The following is an 18,429-nucleotide window of genomic DNA, read 5'->3' on the forward strand; positions in this document are numbered from 1 at the left end:
ATTTTCAATGATTTATTGTAGCCAGTTAAATGAGAAGGAGTCCATAACAAAGTCCCCCTCCCCAATTGTTCATGAAATGTGGTAGTTTGTTTCAACCTTTATAACAAATAACAAAAATGAATGCTACTAGACATATAGTGACAGTGACCAGGCTACTTTGTGCTATAAATGCATGTAACTCTAGTTTCCAAATTCCGTCTGCTATCAGTAGAAATGCATGTGACTTAGTGTAATAATATTTTTAAAAGCTGCTCTGTAACCCATGTTTCTCTTAACTGGAAAGGAATTTTAAGCCAGAGCTAGATTTTCAAGTAGCAATACTCCATAATAAATTGTATGGCTATTAATTATTTATTCAAACCAGTTACTTGTTCTAGTTACAGAATATCCAAACTGAGCTGCTTTCATTCAAAACAAGGTCCCTCCCGATCTTGCTTTACTTACTCACAGAAGGAGCACTATTGAAAGGCAATGGGACTACTTGATGAGCAAGGGCTGCAAGATCAGACCCCCGCCCCTCGTCTACAATTAATTTGTACTCAATTCTAACAAACACTGATGTTAAACCAAGAGAAAGAGAAAAGATAGTTATGCATTTTGAAATTGTGCTTTGGGCTCAGTTGTCATGCCAACAGACTATAACAAAGGCTTCCCCTGCTTTCAGGACTAAAGCACAATAGCCCTTCTCAGACCAAGTCAGGGTGTGTTTCCAGATTTACAGACAAAGCTACAGGAGAAAAAAGTATTTTTGAAGTAATATGTTGAAGAGGCATATTTAAAATTATTCAGATAGGCATTAGGACCACTCCACTGGAAGCCACAGTGAAGGAGCACTGCATTAGAAAAATCCTCCATTTCATTTTATTGGTTAGTAATTTTTATCTTCAGTGCACCTCCAGGAGGATATATACTTTTAGTAATTGAACACCTTACCTAAATTCCCTTTTCCAAGCAGTATAGGAACGTGGGAAAAGAAGAGTGACTGCTGAGAAAAAACAGCAGGGAAATAATTTAAGACATAAAATGTACATTTTAAAGCTTCCCAAGATGCAAGAGGAAGAGAATAAACTATGAACTTTTATAATGTTAGATGTTCACAAATAACTTACACCCTTCAAAAAGAGAATTAAAAAAATCCTACAGTGGGTAAAAGAGGAAACAGGCAGCAAATACAATTGAGAAATTATAGGGCAGAGAAGGCATTAAAAATGCCAGTGCTTGACTGTGGTGACAAGAAGCAACACTGGGCACTGCTCACTGATTGTTAAAGTAGGTTGGAAGACACCGCCCCCTCAGCAATAGTGTGGGGTTAGCAGGGAATTATTCCAAGTAACTTTCATACCTGACATTTTCTGAAGTCAAAATAGGGCTCATGGGGATAGTAGCTATGACAGGGTTTGTCTAGATTTTTGGTATGGCTTTAATAGTCTGTCAGAGTTGTTTATTACCCGAGCTAAAAAACAGCAGGGACCCAAAGCGTAACATAGAAGCAGCTAAAGAAGAGAGAGCAGGATTGCCAGGGGGTACTTAAGGCTTTGTTTTTTAACCATAGGTGTGTTAATAATTGGGAGAAAGATTATTTAAGATTTGTGTCGATACAGAAGTGGACACTGTAATGGGCCCATGATAACTCAAGAAAGTCCCCCAGTCCTCCAAAAACTAGACAAACCTCACAGACAGTTGGTCTAATTGTTTAGTGAAACAGAATGCTGATAAATTAAGTGTAATACAAGCTAGTTATAGGATAATACAAACTCCCCCCCCCACCCCAAATGATTTTGCATTGAACAGCATGAAGGCACTGGAAAGCAGCACCGTGGAAGTACTGGTACACCATAGGGAGAAGTCATTTGCAGTGGATGGAGTTTCAAGGGTCAGCATTCTGCTCAGAAACTGCTAGTATTACTGATGTCATTTTATCCAGTATTCATGAAGAGCCTCAGCAGTGTCATGAAACCTTGCAAACCTCTCACACTAAGGTAATCATACAAATTTGCTCAGATTTCAAGACAAATTCTAACATCACTCTGTTCCTTTGTTTTATCAATATTTCAGAGTGCCTGTGTCAGAGGGGCCCTGCCTGGAGCACCTTCTTTTAGCAGGTGGAGGCACAACAAATGCATCTCTTAAGTTTCCCCTGTCAAGGACTCCACTTCAGGCTTTCTTACTTCAATAATAGCCTTCTTTGGAGCTAGTTTATTACAAAAACATTATGCAATTAGTTCAAAACACAGGTCACAAGCTAGTGGATTTATCTCCCACACATAGAGAGCCCTTAAAATACTATGACATGACACCCAACATACCACACACTGGCATCTTTCAGCATAGCAGGCACCCCAGCTGTCTTCTGTCCCTCTGCCAGAAAAGGAACCCCTGCTTTTCCAGCTGGAGTGTAACCCAACTTTCTTCATAGCAAGAACCCTCAGAGTCTCTCTGCTGAAAGTGCATCCTGACTAAGAGAGCATCCCTCATTCTTCCTGGCCCTCTCACCAGTCTCCAGCAGTCAGCCGTCCAGTGCTGGAGATAGCAGAAGTCAAGTCCCTCTGTTGCTCACTAGCCTTCAGCCCTTAGCTTGCTACTTTAGGAGGCAACAGGCAACACACTACTAGTTTGGGATGTTAGCTTAAAAAACAGCAATACCCTCCTGCTCTTTTCCCTCAGGAAGTACTTCATTCTGGCCAGTCTCCTCTCCTACCAACAGTTTTTCCAGACAGCTCTAATTCACTTGGTCACTCACTCCCTGGTCCTTTATAGCCACCAGGTGCTGCCCCACCCTCTTATTTGACCAAATGGAAGCACCTGTTCTGACTGCTTGGGTGCAGTCAGAGATCTCCCCAGACATCTCTTTGTGCTACCAGTCTTTACCAGGACCTCCTCAGGACCTGGAAGCTAGTTTTTATGCCCTGGTCCACGGTGGCTGCTGAGGGTGAGACCTCCTTGCAGAACCCCTGCTACACAACCCCATCTCTGGGTGCAGGTGGTACAGTCCCCCTGGGTGTGCCAGAGGATGGTCTTGGCTGGTGCCACCTTATGATCAGTGGGACTGGGTGGACCCTGTGGCATCTGGCCAGTGCATGGGACTGCCCACACTGCATACCCCCAGTCATGTGCTCCAGGAGATGAGGGCAGCTGTGCTTCCTGCTTCTCTTGCTTTTCCTCGAGTGGGTCCTGTGGGCCGGTGATCCCTGCTCACCTCTCACCTCTGGCCCTCAGGAACTTGTCTTTGAGTGAGGTCCTGCAAACCTCTCTAGGCACTTCTGACATGCCACCTGAGCTGGCTGCATGACATTCAGATGGTCCGCCTGTGAACCTCACCCAGAGAACATCTGTACATGCTTGTGTTTCACATCATCCACTTCTTTATGTCCTGCCCCAACACCACATGGCAGGGTCTGTTGCCAGCTGAGCAGGGTTAGGAACCCCAGTGCGCCAATCTGTACTCCACTCAGATTCCATAGCCTGCCCAGGTTATTGGCTGGTGGCTTCTCCATGGAGGGATATATCTGGGCAGTTCACAAATCCCCTGACACATGTCCCTTTTATTTGCACATCTATGCAGGGTGCATAAGGTGGCAGTCCCTTTTCTGGCTCCTCCAGAACCTCTTCCTGAGGTTCTGGCTGCATTTTTCCTTACACTTCCCATCTGTGGCCCCACAAAGTCACAGGACCTCCTCATTCACCTCGTCCTGGCACTGGCCAAGAGAGCCATCCATCATATCAGGGAGAGGAAGATGGATGGGTGGGTGCCCTACAACTGCGAAGCCTATTTCCAATCCCTTCTACAATCACATCCTCCCTGGAAACCTTTGGGGACAGTTGGATGTTTTCTGCGTGGTGTCCTCTTCCAGATCCCTGATTTTCAACCTCTGATCCCATACCTGCTCCTGTTTTTTTTCCTTCGTTGTCCCTCATAATACATTGATGCCGGGATCAATGGTTCCTCCCACTTAATTGAGGGGGGCACTTTTGTTTTGGATGGGCCTAGACCCACCTGTCACCTCAGGTTTGTTAGGCAGACTTTTGCTCTAAGTTTTAGGAACCTAAGGGTCATAGGCTTGTGCTATATGCTCCAAAATCTCACTGGTGTCAGGAGATCTGCAGACAATTCATAAGCACAATTATTACATAGTTAAATGACAGTAAAGGCTTTTAGGTCATTGTGTTCTCAGGTGGCTTCAGTCCAGGAGATGACTTATTGGAAGTACTGCTCTTTAGGGAAGGGTGGGTCTTTCAGCAGTGCTTGTGCTTGAGGAAAGGCTTTAAAAGCTTTATATTGTCCTCACGAGCTCCAGGTAATTCCTGGCAAAGGTGATTTAGCAACATCCAGCTAGATTGACTCCATCAGAGGCAGATACAAACAACTCAACTCTCCCTTCTATTGAGCGGCAGAATTTCCATAAGTAGCATTCCAGAGCCCCCTCCTGCATATCACTACATGTACCTGTTATACAGGGCTCACTGGTTTAAATCCTGTCAAGATACATGAGTGCTATGTAATCGTCTGGGGTAGAAAACGGATGAGGCCATCTACCAGCTTTGACAAGTCCCATCTAAGTCACAAGAGAGCAGCCTGAGGGGCTATTTGTAGCCACACAGGCTTTAGATAAGGTTGGCCTGAGGCCAGGTCTACACTTGCTTGTTAGCAATTGGTCTGTTGGGGTATGATATTTTTTAAACCAATATTCTTATATTGGTATATCCTCTAGTGTGGATTCAGTTATACTGGAATGAAGGGGCCTTATGATAACATATTCTCCTCCCTGTAGCTATCTTGGTAGAAAGTACCAGTATAACTATTCATACTAGGGTATTTGTACAGTATTGTTAAATGGTACATCTTTATAGTGTAGACAAGCCCTTAGCTCCTGACTCAGGCCTCAGGATCTGATTCACCTCTGACTTGCACCTTGTATAAACACGTACCCCTGTGTAGTGAGTGATAATTAAACATGGGGCTGATCCTCCTCTCACACAAGTTTTACACCCATGACATTTCAGTACAGTTATTCCTGACAGCGTAAATGAGAGGAGTATCAAGCTCTGCCAGTCTGATCTGGTAGAGATTGACACGTACTTTGCAGAGGTGTGAATGGCACAAGCATACAAGGCAGAGGAGACTCAGGCCCTGGCTCAAAGCCAAGCTCCTTTTCTCCAACTTGTTCTGCTGTTTGGGTGTAAGCAGCTGTAAGCGTAGCAAAGAGTTTACCTCTTGGTGTCCATATGCTTAGGCAGGGCCCTACATCCTGTCACAGAGGGCTTTCTTGCTAATGAGGCCATAGGTTCATGGCCTGCTAGCTCTGCAACATACACTCTCATTTGTTGCCCTATTTCCCTTACTTAGTAATGACTGAATCACTGCAGCACAACTTATAATTAACAAAAGTGTGAAACTCAGAGAATAATTTACAAAATCTTTGTGGCTCTCAAGAAGCTTGGCTCATTGTTATTATTTTTAAATCTCATTTTCACAAAGCGATTCCAGCTAATCTTCACTATCTGCATAACAAGTGTAATCAGCAAGCCAAAATTGAAACATCTGCAACCCCTGCCCTTGGAATCAATCACAAATTAAAACTGAAAAGAGCCTGTTCTAGTGGAGAAAAAAAATCTGCATTAAAAATCTGAAGGTATTTGTTGCTTCTGTTAATCTCCCTCCACCAAGGCTAACTATACGCTCACCAGTTAGAAAGAGCACAGACAAATATTGTAATTAAATGACTTTGTCAGTGCCACTTTATTTGTCTTCATTGAGCCTTCATCAAGTAAATGCTTGTTTAACAGCCCTAGGGCCCTTTTCCTGTGTGGTGAAGAGGGGTTTATGAAATTACAGTGGGGCAGAAACGCTTCACAAGCAGGAAAGTCAGAGATAGCGGTTGCTCTGCAATATGATAATGGAAGCCACACTGCAAATACCACATGGTTGAATCACCATAGATCTGGGGGAGGAAACCTGGGAAGCAGCCATTGTGCATTAAGGGTATGGCTACACTGCAAAAAAACCAACCAACCAACCCCAAACGCTCAGCAAGTCTCAGAGCCTGGGTCAACTGATTGGGCTCACAGGGCTTGTGCTATGGGGCTAAAAAATAGCAATACAGATATTTCCGCTTGTGTCATTTCTATAGTTCTTGGAAAGCTTAGTGAGTTGTGTACAATTATTTCATGTGCCCCCCTGTAAGAACAGTGAGCTGGCAGGGGTCCAGAAAGAGAAAGTGAGCACCTGTTTCTGGTGGAAGTTCCAGAGGTGGGCTTAACAAGTAGTAAGGAACTGCCTCATCTTTGTGGACAAACCTCCAAAAATAGATGAGTTACTGCCATAGACCAGAAAATCCTCAGTCTTTAATCAGAGATCACACAAAGAATGCCAAAACAGCATCCATTTCAACCAGTGGAGGCTCAGATCAGTTAATAATAAATAATAAAAATTCATGCACCTATATTTTCCCAGCATTTATAAGTATCTGGGTGTCCAAATATCTTTGAATACATATGTATCAGATTTATACATGTTAATACTGATACATATATAGGTGTACATTTGGCTCCATGATTTCAGGCTCCACCTACTGAAAACACAATCCTTTATCATCCATGGTTGATTTAAACATGTCCCCTGCAAACAGCACGAAGTCCTTTGGAAAACCTTAAAAAGACAGGTAATTAAACCGTGGAAATCCAAAGAGAGAGCTGGAAACTACAGACTAACAACAAACCTGTAAAAGATACAAGGTACAAGACTGAGAGCACAGGAGACAGTTTACACACAGAATAGGTGCAGCATACGTAATTGTTGTGCAAGGCTTCCACATGCAGCCCCTGTCAATGTGCTTCAAGCTTAACTATAGGGACCAGCTCTTGAGTTGAGAGATTAGTTCAGTTGCTGTTCTCTCCACTGAGATTACTAAACAGCCAATTATGATGGTTGGTTTGGGGTTGTGGGCACCTGTCTATTAGGATTGGACTAAGAAAACACCAAACAGTTATCAGCTGGTAAGAATTTTCAGTAGCTACGGACCTGGGCCGAATTCAAATTAGTGACCTAGATGTGAAAGGCTGTGTATCCTATTACAAATCTGTTGAGCCATCCTGTTGCCTGAAACTATAGACTTAGTGACCCAGAACTAAATTAAATAGAAGCAGTACAATGAATGTCAGATTTGCACTCACTCATCCAAACATATTATGATATTACAGCACCACAGAGAGATATTCTGTTGTTGAGATAACTGACTGGTTAGTTACCGCATTGTTCTTAGAGGACTTACTGTCTTGCTTCTGGAAAAATTACAAGGATTTTAGAAATGAAAGAAATAATGACAAGAATAAGAATTATTTTTATTTAAGTCTGGATTGAAAGGCAAAAGACCTTAAAACATACAGAAGTGTTTCCATGTTGGTGTTAAAGGATGTGTTTGTCTTAGATGCACTTACATGGCAGTGTCAAGCAGTCATTACATAGCTTTTAAAAAAAGAACCAAATAGCATAATAGCATATGTGAAACCAGATGGACTTTCTGGTCAGCTTACTTTTTCTTCTTAAATACTTGATGGCACACCTGGTCTTCACATGTCAGCTCCTGCAACATTAAAACAATTGGTAAGTATATATTATTCTGAGCTATGTTTCCCATCTACAGCACCTCCCCTCGAAAAATCACTGTAAGACCAGCTGAACCACCACTTCAAGAAGAGGTTTGCTTATTTAAAAAACAACAACAGTGTGTTTTATCAAGCCCTAATCAGCTGGCATGCACTGCAGGTTGTGGTAATTAGATTTTGACACTTGAATTGAGTTTTAAAAAGTATGAAAATGAAAAATGCATTGAAATTGCTCTGTAATGGTGTGGCTTTGCATAGTCTATTATTAAAACAACATGCTATAATTTATTAGAAGCACTGAAGCAATAAGGGAATTACAAAAAGAGGGTGGAGGGAAGTCTCAGAAAGGATGGGTACAAGGGCAATAGTGCTCCAATAGACTCATGCACCAGCCCACTAGATCCTCCTGTTTCCAGAGATCTCAGTTTGAATCCTGATGCCAATAATTAGAATTTTCATTAATGGAATTATTGGCTAATTTTGAATTTATATTGTAATAGGGTAATAAAAGTCCATCTGTTAGTTGGGTGACACTGGTTTCTGCTTAGATGGAAGAAAACAATAGGATTTTTTTATTCATCTGATTGACCTTCCAATGGTAGTTAGATGGCCATCAAAACCATGCACAGTGTAAAATGTAGTTTATATAACTGCACAGAATTAATTCTAACAAGAAAAGACTTCAAGGTAGATCCTCAACTGGTGCATGTTTTCATTGCTTCACTTCAGTCAATGGAGCAATGCCAATTTCCACCAGCTGAGGATCTGGCTCTTCATGTGATAAATAGAGGAGACATGCTACAAAGAAAATATTAATGCATACTGTCCATCAAATAGATAACTTTAAGCTCTGTATTATAGCCAGCAATCCAGTTCCAAGGTGGAGAAATTCATATTCTGATAAGCAAAATAATTCCTATCTATCTAAACCAGGGGTAGGCAACCTATGGCACGTATGCCGAAGGCGGCACGTGAGCTGATTTTCAGTGGCACTCACACTGCCCAGATCCTTGCCACCAGTCCGGGGGGCTCTGCATTTTAATTTAATGAAGCTTCTTAAACATTTTAAAAACCTTATTTATTTTACATACAACAATAGTTTAGTTATATATTATAGACTTATATAAAGAGACCTTCTAAAAACTTAAAATGTATTACTGGCACGTAAAACCTTAAATTAGAGTGAATAAATGAAGACTCGGCACATCACTTCTGAAAGGTTGCCAACCCCTCATCTATACAGATCCAAATCTGGTGAAGTTAGTATTAAACTAATCACTAAAAGTTGTGCGATTCTGCCTGTTACTGTCTCTTTCTGAGCCCCTACCATCCAGCATTACCATGCACAATTTACTGATTGTTCTTCCTGGGACCCCAGTGTTTCTCTGTATGCTCTCATTTATTTTTCCAGACTTCATTGACTGCTTATTTTCTTTACAGGCCCATATGGCATCTCTCAGGCTTGCTGCATTTCTTTTGCATCCCAGTTTACTAACTCAGCTGTTCGACGGGGAATTTTTTTGTGGGGGGGAGGGGCGAGCAGTAGAACAAGATAACTACACTATAGAATGTTTGCTGGGTTTCCCTGTATATTCTGGGAATGTTTTTCTGATCTGGATAACTACATATTTCTTGCCAGAACTCATTTTTTGGAACAACAAAAAAATATTGTTCTTACAGGTTCTATTCAGCATGTAAACACTGTGGTTTATTTTTAGTATTTACTCAAAATGCAGAAGGAATTGGATGTGCTATGTAACTAGAAGGGTTAAGGGCTGCAGTGCAGTGAGCTGGACCAAAAGTCACTGTAGGTTTATGGCTTAATTGGGAAGCAGAGGAGACAAATTAAACAGTGGGGGTTCTGGAAGGGAGGGGGTTTTAGAGTTTAAGTATCAGAGCTGTGTGAGTAAAATGAATAAGAAAAATCCTTGGAACTATAGTAACTATACTATTCCCCAGTCTCTGTTACATGCTATAACCACGAAAGTCAGTTCTTACCAAATGCAGTCTATCTCCTTCAATCCAGTGCGTCCAGCCTCTGTTTTCCTTCTCCCCCTTCTGGACACATACTAATTTATCACCATCCCAATTCACTAGTGTCTGAAGAGATCAAAGGATTAAATCCAAGAAGTTAACTAGGGATTTTGGAAAGTGTTCAAAACACACCAGAACTAATAGGGAAGTAGCATAACTTCAGTGTGTGATGAGAAAACCCCACCTGCTTGTGTGAAGACTGTAGTGGCCCAAATGTCCCTTAGTATAAAGTGCTATATGTTATCACCTTGCAATTATTTCTTCGGATACAATGATACATGTGTGCAAAGGAGGGACAATGAGTTAATTGAATTTCTGCTGCTGTTTATAGAATAGAACTGAATTTGAAAACTGTATTTTTCTTTTCTGGCTGTGTGAAAGCATTAATAAAAAAAGATTATAAAGTGCAATGGATCACAGTGACTAGTGCAGCATTAACACTGCCTCTGTCTGTACATAAAACAGACAGAGAAAAAGTATGTAAATGACACTTGGTACAATACAGTTATAGTTTATTTTATAGTATCCTTCAGGCACTGTAACCAAGAGCTTTAAAGCAAGAGCAGTCATATGTTTTCACACAGCGAGAAAAGAAAAATACAGTTTTCATATTCAGTGCTATTCTATAAATAGCATCAGAAATTCAAAGGATGAAATTGGAGGCATGGCTTGGCTGCTGGTACCGCTCCCTATCGTGCTGACAAGTATTGTCCCATTGAGTGGGGTGTACAATGAAACAATCTAATGTCTTGTCTTATATTTAGAGTATAGGCTCTTTGGAGCAGGGACACTCTTGTTGTTCTGTACATCACCTAGCACAATGGGGTCCTGGTCCATGCCTGGGGCTCCTAAGTACCATGATTATACAAATAAACAAACAAATGAGTTCCAGGTAGGATGGGCACCAGACGCAGGGGTGAATGAATAACCTAAGCTCCCTCAACCTCCCACAGTACAAAAAGGATAGAGACAAGCCAAAACTGGCTGTAGGTGCATGTAGTTGGAGAGAGAAGAGGAAATAAATTCAGAGGGAGACTTCTGAAAACCTCAAAGGCAATTTTGAATTAGAACTGGAGACTAACAGGAAACCAGGGAATGTGACTCTCCACAATCTCTAGATTCAGGGAAAGAGAGAGAATGGCACTTCCTCAGCATTCTGGACTCTCTAGAGAGAGGGATTTAGGGAGACTGAAAATGGAACATTATAAGCCTGATTATTCTCTGACTTACACTATTGTGAATCAGAAGTAACTCCAGAAGAGCTACTTCAGTGAAACTGGGGTAAGTGAGAACAAAAGCAGGCCTATGGGTCAAACAATGCCTTCAGTGAAACCCATGCAGCTCTGCTGGGGGATTCCATGAGCGCAGATAAGGACAGGATTCATCTCTATATGCTGCCTACTTCCTTTGTGAGGACTAATGAGACAAAATAGGTCTTGCTGTCAGTGAGTTTTGAGCTATGCGACCATCTCTCCAGAGGCTGACAGCAGGATCTGAGTTCAGAGATTAAAGTTGTTTACTGGGATAAGTTGATGATGCAGAAGTGTGTGTAAGGTCAGAGAGGAGCAAGTTAGCCAAGTGCTGAGGAAGAAGGTAGAACTGGTTACCAGCTGAAGAGTATCAACAAAATGATAACAGAAAGAGAGGTGAGTGGCTGTTTGGGGCAGGTTTTCAAAGGCTCAAAGAGGCGTTTCAATGGGAGTTGGATGCCTGGCTGCCTTTTGTATTGTTGAAATTCTCCATTACATGTTTTCAGGGGATGTTAGGAGAATAAAACTGAGGGTGGTATCGGTAAAAGGAAAGCAAAGGTGTGTGCAGTAAATGAATACACCAGCTGGTTCAGGCCCTGATCCCTTAAGAGGTCTTTTCGCGGAACTCTCTCTGTCTTCCATGGGAATTCCATGTGTGGAAGGCTTGCAGGAACAGACTCAGATAGAACTGACAATTTTAAGATAATGTGGAGGGGGAAAAAACATCAGTAGTTTTAAAATGCAACTTCAGCAGCAGCTAAATTATATGTGACAAAATATACTTCCTTTCTTTACTTTACTACAAAGAGGTTTATTATAGAAAGACAGGAAAGATTCCTTTCAAGAAAAATGTTATTGCCCTTAAAAATCAGGGAAACCTTCCTTGTTTGTCTATAAAATAAATATTTCTATGTGAAAGACGAAATTGTCTTGAAATGCAAATTACCTGCACTTCATAGACAAACATTCTCTAATATCTGTAAATTGCTTTCCATTATTTTTAGTCAGGAAATTTACAGACTGCTTACCCTGTTTTTAACCTCAGTATTTGATTTCCACGTACACTAAATGTATACCTGAACAACTCGGTTGTCAAGCCCCTTGGTGTGTTCTTCAAACGCCACTCCCACAGTGTAATTCAGTTCATAGTTTCTCAAAGTGCTCAGTGTTTTTGTCTTAAAATTGTCTCCATCTTGAATAATTTCCTTCGTTTGTTTCAAGTGTCCTGCAATCTTACGAGTGGCAAAATCAATGCCTATCAACAAACAAAACATAAGTGTATGATATACCTAGCCAAATTCCAACTTCTGGTACAAGGCGCAAAAGATATTTTTATATATTCACCAAAACTATGAAAACTACACTATGAAAGCATTTGTACATTTAATCCTCTCACTTTCAGATAAAACAAGGTGGAATAGTTCTCTTCTAGAATTGGCTGTCATTTCTCATTTGAAACTTTTTTAAATGACAAAAAAGGTCTTTTTTGAAAAAAATAAAAAAATTGAGGAATGTTTGTGTTTTTTCCAAAAAAAGTGTTCTAATTTTTTTTGATGAAAAACCCATTTTTCCCCCAGTTTTGGGTATTTTTCCACTGTCATATACCCCTCTCCTTTTTTCAGTGACAAAATTAGAGATAATGGGGAGGCGTGAAGTAGGAGAAAAACTGAAAATCCCCAAGATTTTCAGTATTCATGTTTTTGGAAAAAATAAAATGTCCATTTTTTGGTGAAAATTTTCAAGAAAACAATATGCCCTCTCCCCAGACACTGCTTTTGACCAGTTCTACTCATATCTATAGAAGCATCTCAGAACGAGTGCAGTAGATGTGCATGTCTGATCCAGTGAATTTTGGCATGTAGCTTTTATTTCACCATAATCACTTATTATTGTTTGGGACTATGTGTAATCTGTGGAACTGTACTGCATTTATATTGACACTGGACTATACTGAGTGTGATTTAACTGCCATCTGTAAAAGCCATTTTTCCCCTTTTCATACAGTAGTTTGAATTAGAATCATATTAATTAGCAAACCCTTTGCAAAAAGGATGCTTGTATATAAATAAGTAAACAAATAAGAGCTATACTGATTGTCCCTAGGAAAGAATGTTAGAAACAAAAATCAAAGTTGGTCAGACTTTAAAGGAAAAAAATGGATGGAAAGAGATTATTTTGCAGCTTCTATATGGGTAAAAGATGCAAAGTAAATTATATATATATAAAATCTCAAAGAGTACTGCATTTGACAATGCCCTCTTTAATATTCAGTCAGCATTTTGTGCCTGATCCCCTTTACCATTTCGTACTCTGTTCATTATGAAAACTAACATAATACAAACAAGTACTTGCAACTGAATGCCCTGAAAGATATTTCAAATATATTACCATCATGACGCAGTCTACCCTAGACAATACACCTAATGCCAGTTGCATTGCCAGGTACAATAAATATTTGACCATTTGGCAATGAATCTTGTTATGGTATTATATGCAAATGAAATAATCTAACATGTTTCTCCCAGAGACTGAAAAATAGTGTGGCTTGTTAACCATCACATAAAAATTAATCATTTTCATCTTGGCAAAACCTTGTACAAATGGAACCCATTTTCTTTTGGTGGATTCATTATGCTACTGATAAGGCACTAATCAAATTGAGTGAAAGGAGTGGCTGGAAAACAAAACAAAAAGTGTTACTTTAACGTAGGAAATAATGTTCATATTCAAGTATATTTTATCCGTTGCTGAGGATTAAAAGGTATCTCTGGGTCTGATTTATAGCCAGGTAAAAAAAATTAGGTCTCTCAGAGGAAAGAAAAGTCTAATTTTCCAAAGGAATACTATTCCTGACTAATATATTAGTCTTGTACTACTGCAGAAAATCAGGGGAGGTTTTATTAAAACACATTTTGAACAATACAAGCAATAAAGATGAAATATGGTTCTATTAGATTAGATTGAAATACTTTGTAACATGCTTATGAAAAAGTTAGAGTTTCTGGTTTAAAGGGCAAAACGATTTGTTAATTAAGGTATAGGAATGCATATGTAGCAATTATAAGGATGAATGAACCTCAAAAAGTTCAGCTTCATTGTGCTTTGAACCTGAACTCCTTAATTCTTAGAATATCAACTGAATGTAAAATCAGGAGAAAGAGCAGAAAAATCTCTTTTCACTATTTCCATGTCATTTCTTTTTCACTGATAACACAGTCCGTGAGGGACAAATTCTCAGAACCACACATAGAAATACGCATCTAGATACTACTTTGTTGCAAATTCTGTGAGGCACTTTTCTCTAGCACTGAATCGCAGTACATAAAACATGGTCAAAAAACCCACAAAACAAAGGGCCTGATCCAAAGCCAATTTGTGTGAACATGGGTCTCACTCCGCAATCTCACACCAAGTTTCTTATGGGGAGACTAGCTTTAAGCTCCAGCAGGAGATTCAGTAGGCACATCTCCAGTGGAGGCAGAACAGGAGATGCAATGAACCCCTCTGTCTCACTGTACTGCACCAACCACTTCTGAGCCACCTAGCATATCAGGAATTGTGGATGGCTTAAACTTCTGCCAATCCTTCTTCAAGCGGACTTCTCAGTGCTGGGTTCCTGTGGCCCTATTTCCACCTGAGGGACCCAGGGGCTGAATCGAGCCCTTTATTTTATAGTCTAATGTGTCAAACACCCTGGAGAAAACCATTAAGATCATTTTAGGATGGTTTCAGTCAGGTATCCTGTTCTCGTTGCTAACTGAAACAATCCTGAGGATGGAGCGGAGGTCTGACAAAAGTATTGCTCGAGCGCAGTGCATGCTATTAGTTATGATACAAAAGAAAGTAGAGAATTGGGAAGGCCACTACTTATTGTGGCAGGATTGGGATTAGAATGCTTAAAGATGAAAAAATACACATCCTATGAGAGTGAGGCACCAAGTGCCTATTGAATTTCAATGAATATCTCAGTCTAAATTTCAGAGGGGAAGTACCAATCTAAAGAGAGATATTAATAATATTACTAGCAATTGCTGGCCTTCTTGGTAAAAGTTTTCAAGAAGAGTAAATATAAGCAGTTATGACCCAACTGACAGAATCAATACAACAATATTAGCAAATGATACCCAAGAGAAAGTCTAGGAGAGAAGGGAACAGAGTGTTGAGTGACATTACAACCGGATTAAAATACTTAGTAAAACTCTGTCCTGTTGGAAGAAAGTCTCACACTCTTCAAGTGCATGCCTAGACTAGCCATAAGGAAGAAGGATGCTTAAAACAATGAAGAGAAGGATGCTTAAACAATGAAGAGAATTTGTCAGTCACCAAGAATGACAACAATATTAGAGTTCTCTTATCTGCTTTTCCCGACAGAACATTTATTTTGGTCAGAGATCACTTTTGAGTTGAGTGGAAAGGATTTTCCATCCCTCGTCTAGTCTTGCCACTATCAAACACTCAAAAGTCATGAGCCTACCCACTCCAAATAATGATATTGGTTTATAATCATGATTTTAAAATAATAATAAATATTGGGCTCTTTTTATCTGCCTCCTGGTTTCTGAGCCTCTACGGTGCTCTCATTTCACATTTTCAAGCTGTCCTCTGCAACCATGAGGGCTAGGAACATTACTTTTTACCCCCCAACCCCACCCCCCAAAAAAATGGAAGCTGAGATTCTCAGATCCAGTAGCTGAGACTTTAAGAAAAATACTAAATATCCTGAGACTCACATGAGTCAGAACCCTTAGGTATCCATAATGTCCTATAGGTATCAGAGGGGTAGCCGTGTTAGTCTAGATCTGTAAAAGCAGCGAAGAGTCCTGTGGCACCTTATAAACTAACAGACGTATTGGAGCATGCTCCAATACGTCTGTTAGTTTATAAGGTGCCACAGGACTCTTTGCTGCTTTTAATGTCCTATAGGGTTAAGTTTTATCTGCATGCAAACTAAAACATTTGAAAATTACATTTGTATTGAAAAGGTCAAATATAAAATGGTCCTCAAACCAACAGAAGACAATTATCCCTTGTAAAACTTTTGCACTATCATTATAATCATTGAAGACACTAATGTGGGGGAAATAGAGTAAACTGGCATTACCAGGAGCTTGGTCTCCATTCACATTTTCAGCTCTCTTAATGTGCTACTTGCACAAAATTAACTCTCTTTCAATGTTCTTTTAACATTGAAATAAGAATTCTATTTGTTAATAACTTTAATTTTCTTGCTGTGGAAATATGCTCCAATAAAGACTGTTAGAAGGTTCATTACTATGTAAACTTTTTACTATATCTGTTAGTTCAGTTACAGTTTTATTAAATGCTAAAGGCTAACTGTTTTTTCTCCACTGCTATGGAGTATCCTGTTTGCTTGAGAAGTCACTCAAGTTTGTCTACACATATTATAGCAAGTACATGATATTTTAATATTACTGCCAGAAACTCTTATCCTCAAAACATATAAAAGGAGTAAGACTGCTCTACTATTAGTAGTTTTTTAAATAGGCATGATTGATAAATAAAAGTTCTTGTCCCAAGACTGTATTTTTTTCATTTACCTAAGGCAACCATGTAACCGTCAAAGTTTTCATTGGATTCCATTTTCCATGTCCCATTGTAATCAGCAGGCATGCTGGCTAAGAGCTCAAACCCAAGAGTAAATCAAATGCTGAGCCTGGAAGCAAGTTCTGCAGAGAGAATGTGTTAAAACTGTCCTTTTTATATCTTCCTTGGATAAAGTTTATGGTTTTCCAGATAATAAAGTCTGAAGGTCAGAGATATAACCTGACAGAACTTTGCTTCATTAACAAAGTTCAGGTGGACAGCAGACAGGCCAGGAATGGGTTTCTGAAGCAAGAACTAACAAAGAAAGGTATTTTACAGTGACCTTTGTAAAGGACAGCAATCTCTTATAGATACTCCTTTGAAACATGCACCACAATGTCAAACTGTGCAACCCAGCGTAAGTTCTCTTTTTCAATTCTCTTCTCCTACATATGATAAGCCCCTATTAAGAGCCTGGCCTTGCACAGTTCATGCGCCCTAACTCCCATGTGAAGTTGGTATAAGTTTTGGATGTATAATGAATGCAAGATTGGGCCATTAAAGAGGAAATGCCTATTTTTAAAAGAGAGAATATTTATTATTTTATTTTACTTCTCAACTTCATATTCCAATGTATTAACATAGAGTTCAAAAGTATCCCTGTTTTCCTCCCAAAATGTCCCTTTTTATAGATGTCAAATGTTGGCAAATACACATCAGGCATAAATTCACTTGAATAAATTTCATTTAACTGATCGTACATGTCACAGAGCGCCTCTCAAGCTACCCTGGGAGCAGCACTGTCTAGCCCATTTTTAAATCTGTTTCTTTTTCATCATTTCATCTTCATCATCATTTCATCTTTAATCCTGGATTTCCAACCGGGGCAGGATTACAGCACAGGTGCACAGCAGGAGGGGTTTTCCACAGAACTTTTCTCTTCCCCCGCCCCCTCTTTTTTTTAAACCTCATCTTCACAGTTATATATCCCCCTGTTACTAAGCCAACTAACTCATTAGCCCAACAGTTGCTACCAAGTGTTACTAATCCCCTCCAGTAACAGGTCGGTTGATTCCAGTTAAGCCTCCAGCCTTCTCTGTGCTGCAGCAACCTCAGTGACCAGGATACTACAACTCGCACCCTGCTACAGTAAAGGTATTGGGATAATCTGCAGAAAGTCCCACAAATGCAGGAAAAGGCCAAACTAATGCAGACTTTTGGTGTTTTGGGTTAGACTCGTTCAGAGTCAGATCAAACCATTTCCTACTTTGTGTTTCAATTTTGACCCTCACAAGATGCACCTGCTCAGAACAGGTGACAGAATGTACAATTTTTACTCTATAGCAGGGGCAAGCAGGAGCACAATGGGTCATGGAAGAGTATAGCTGATGGTACCTCAGCAGACCTCTCAGCTGTACTCTGAAGGCACCTTGTCTCTCTAGTGAGGCCCACTGAAGGGGTGTAATAGTCTAGTGGACAACAACAGGGCTGTCAGATCAGAACTACTGCATAGAACAGTAAAGACCTTTCCTGGAGCCTGGGGAAGATGGACACAAGGAACATGGTGTCATGCTGTCTGGAACAGCTCATGGCCACGAGTGCCTACCTCAGGGCAGGCACCCCAGTCTGGTGGTATGTTCTATTTCACCAAGCCAGTAACAAATGTGACCTCGTGGATCACTAGAACAGTCTCACCATGGAAATCACAGACAGTCCCCTTTAGACTCTCTAGTCTATCTTGCCGCCCAGGCAAACTGGACTTAGTAATACCTGGTCACTAACACCAAAAATCGCACAATATTCAGGTTGCTTCCAGTCCCAAGAGACCAGTCACTTACCGCAGATCAGCTGGTGCCCTAGATCTTACACTAAAGACAACACCTGTAGCCAATCCTGTAATAAGCTATCTATGGATTTATTAACTAGGAAAAAAGAAATGAGAGTTATTTAAAGGTTAAAGCAAGCAAACATATACACACAAATGAGTTGTCATCTAAAT

The 18,429-nt window shown here is 40.2% G+C and overlaps 1 protein-coding gene across 1 annotated transcript; it reads right to left on the bottom strand.

Annotated features, from left to right (window-relative positions):
* Positions 1-7,526: 7,526 nt before the first annotated feature.
* RBP2 (retinol binding protein 2) lies at positions 7,527-16,517 on the bottom strand. The gene is made up of 4 exons (XM_050964183.1): positions 16,445-16,517; positions 11,963-12,141; positions 9,601-9,702; positions 7,527-7,580 (listed from the first exon to the last, which is right to left on the bottom strand). Exons 1-4 carry the CDS (start codon positions 16,515-16,517, stop codon positions 7,527-7,529), a joined length of 408 nt encoding a protein of 135 aa, XP_050820140.1.
* Between the last annotated feature and the right edge of the window lie 1,912 nt (positions 16,518-18,429).

Source organism: Gopherus flavomarginatus, chromosome 8 (assembly GCF_025201925.1).
Source record: "Gopherus flavomarginatus isolate rGopFla2 chromosome 8, rGopFla2.mat.asm, whole genome shotgun sequence".
Classification (NCBI taxonomy): Eukaryota; Metazoa; Chordata; order Testudines; family Testudinidae; genus Gopherus; species Gopherus flavomarginatus.

Coding starts and splice junctions, on each gene's coding strand:
- RBP2 (XM_050964183.1), bottom strand. CDS start 16,517: ATGCCTGCTGATTACAATGGGACATGGAAAATGGAATCCAATGAAAAC. Junction 12,142..16,444: donor CGGTTACATGGTTGCCTTAG/GTAAATGAAAAA, acceptor GTTTGTTGATAG/GCATTGATTTTGCCACTCGT. Junction 9,703..11,962: donor TTGACAACCGAGTTGTTCAG/GTATACATTTAG, acceptor TGATCTCTTCAG/ACACTAGTGAATTGGGATGG.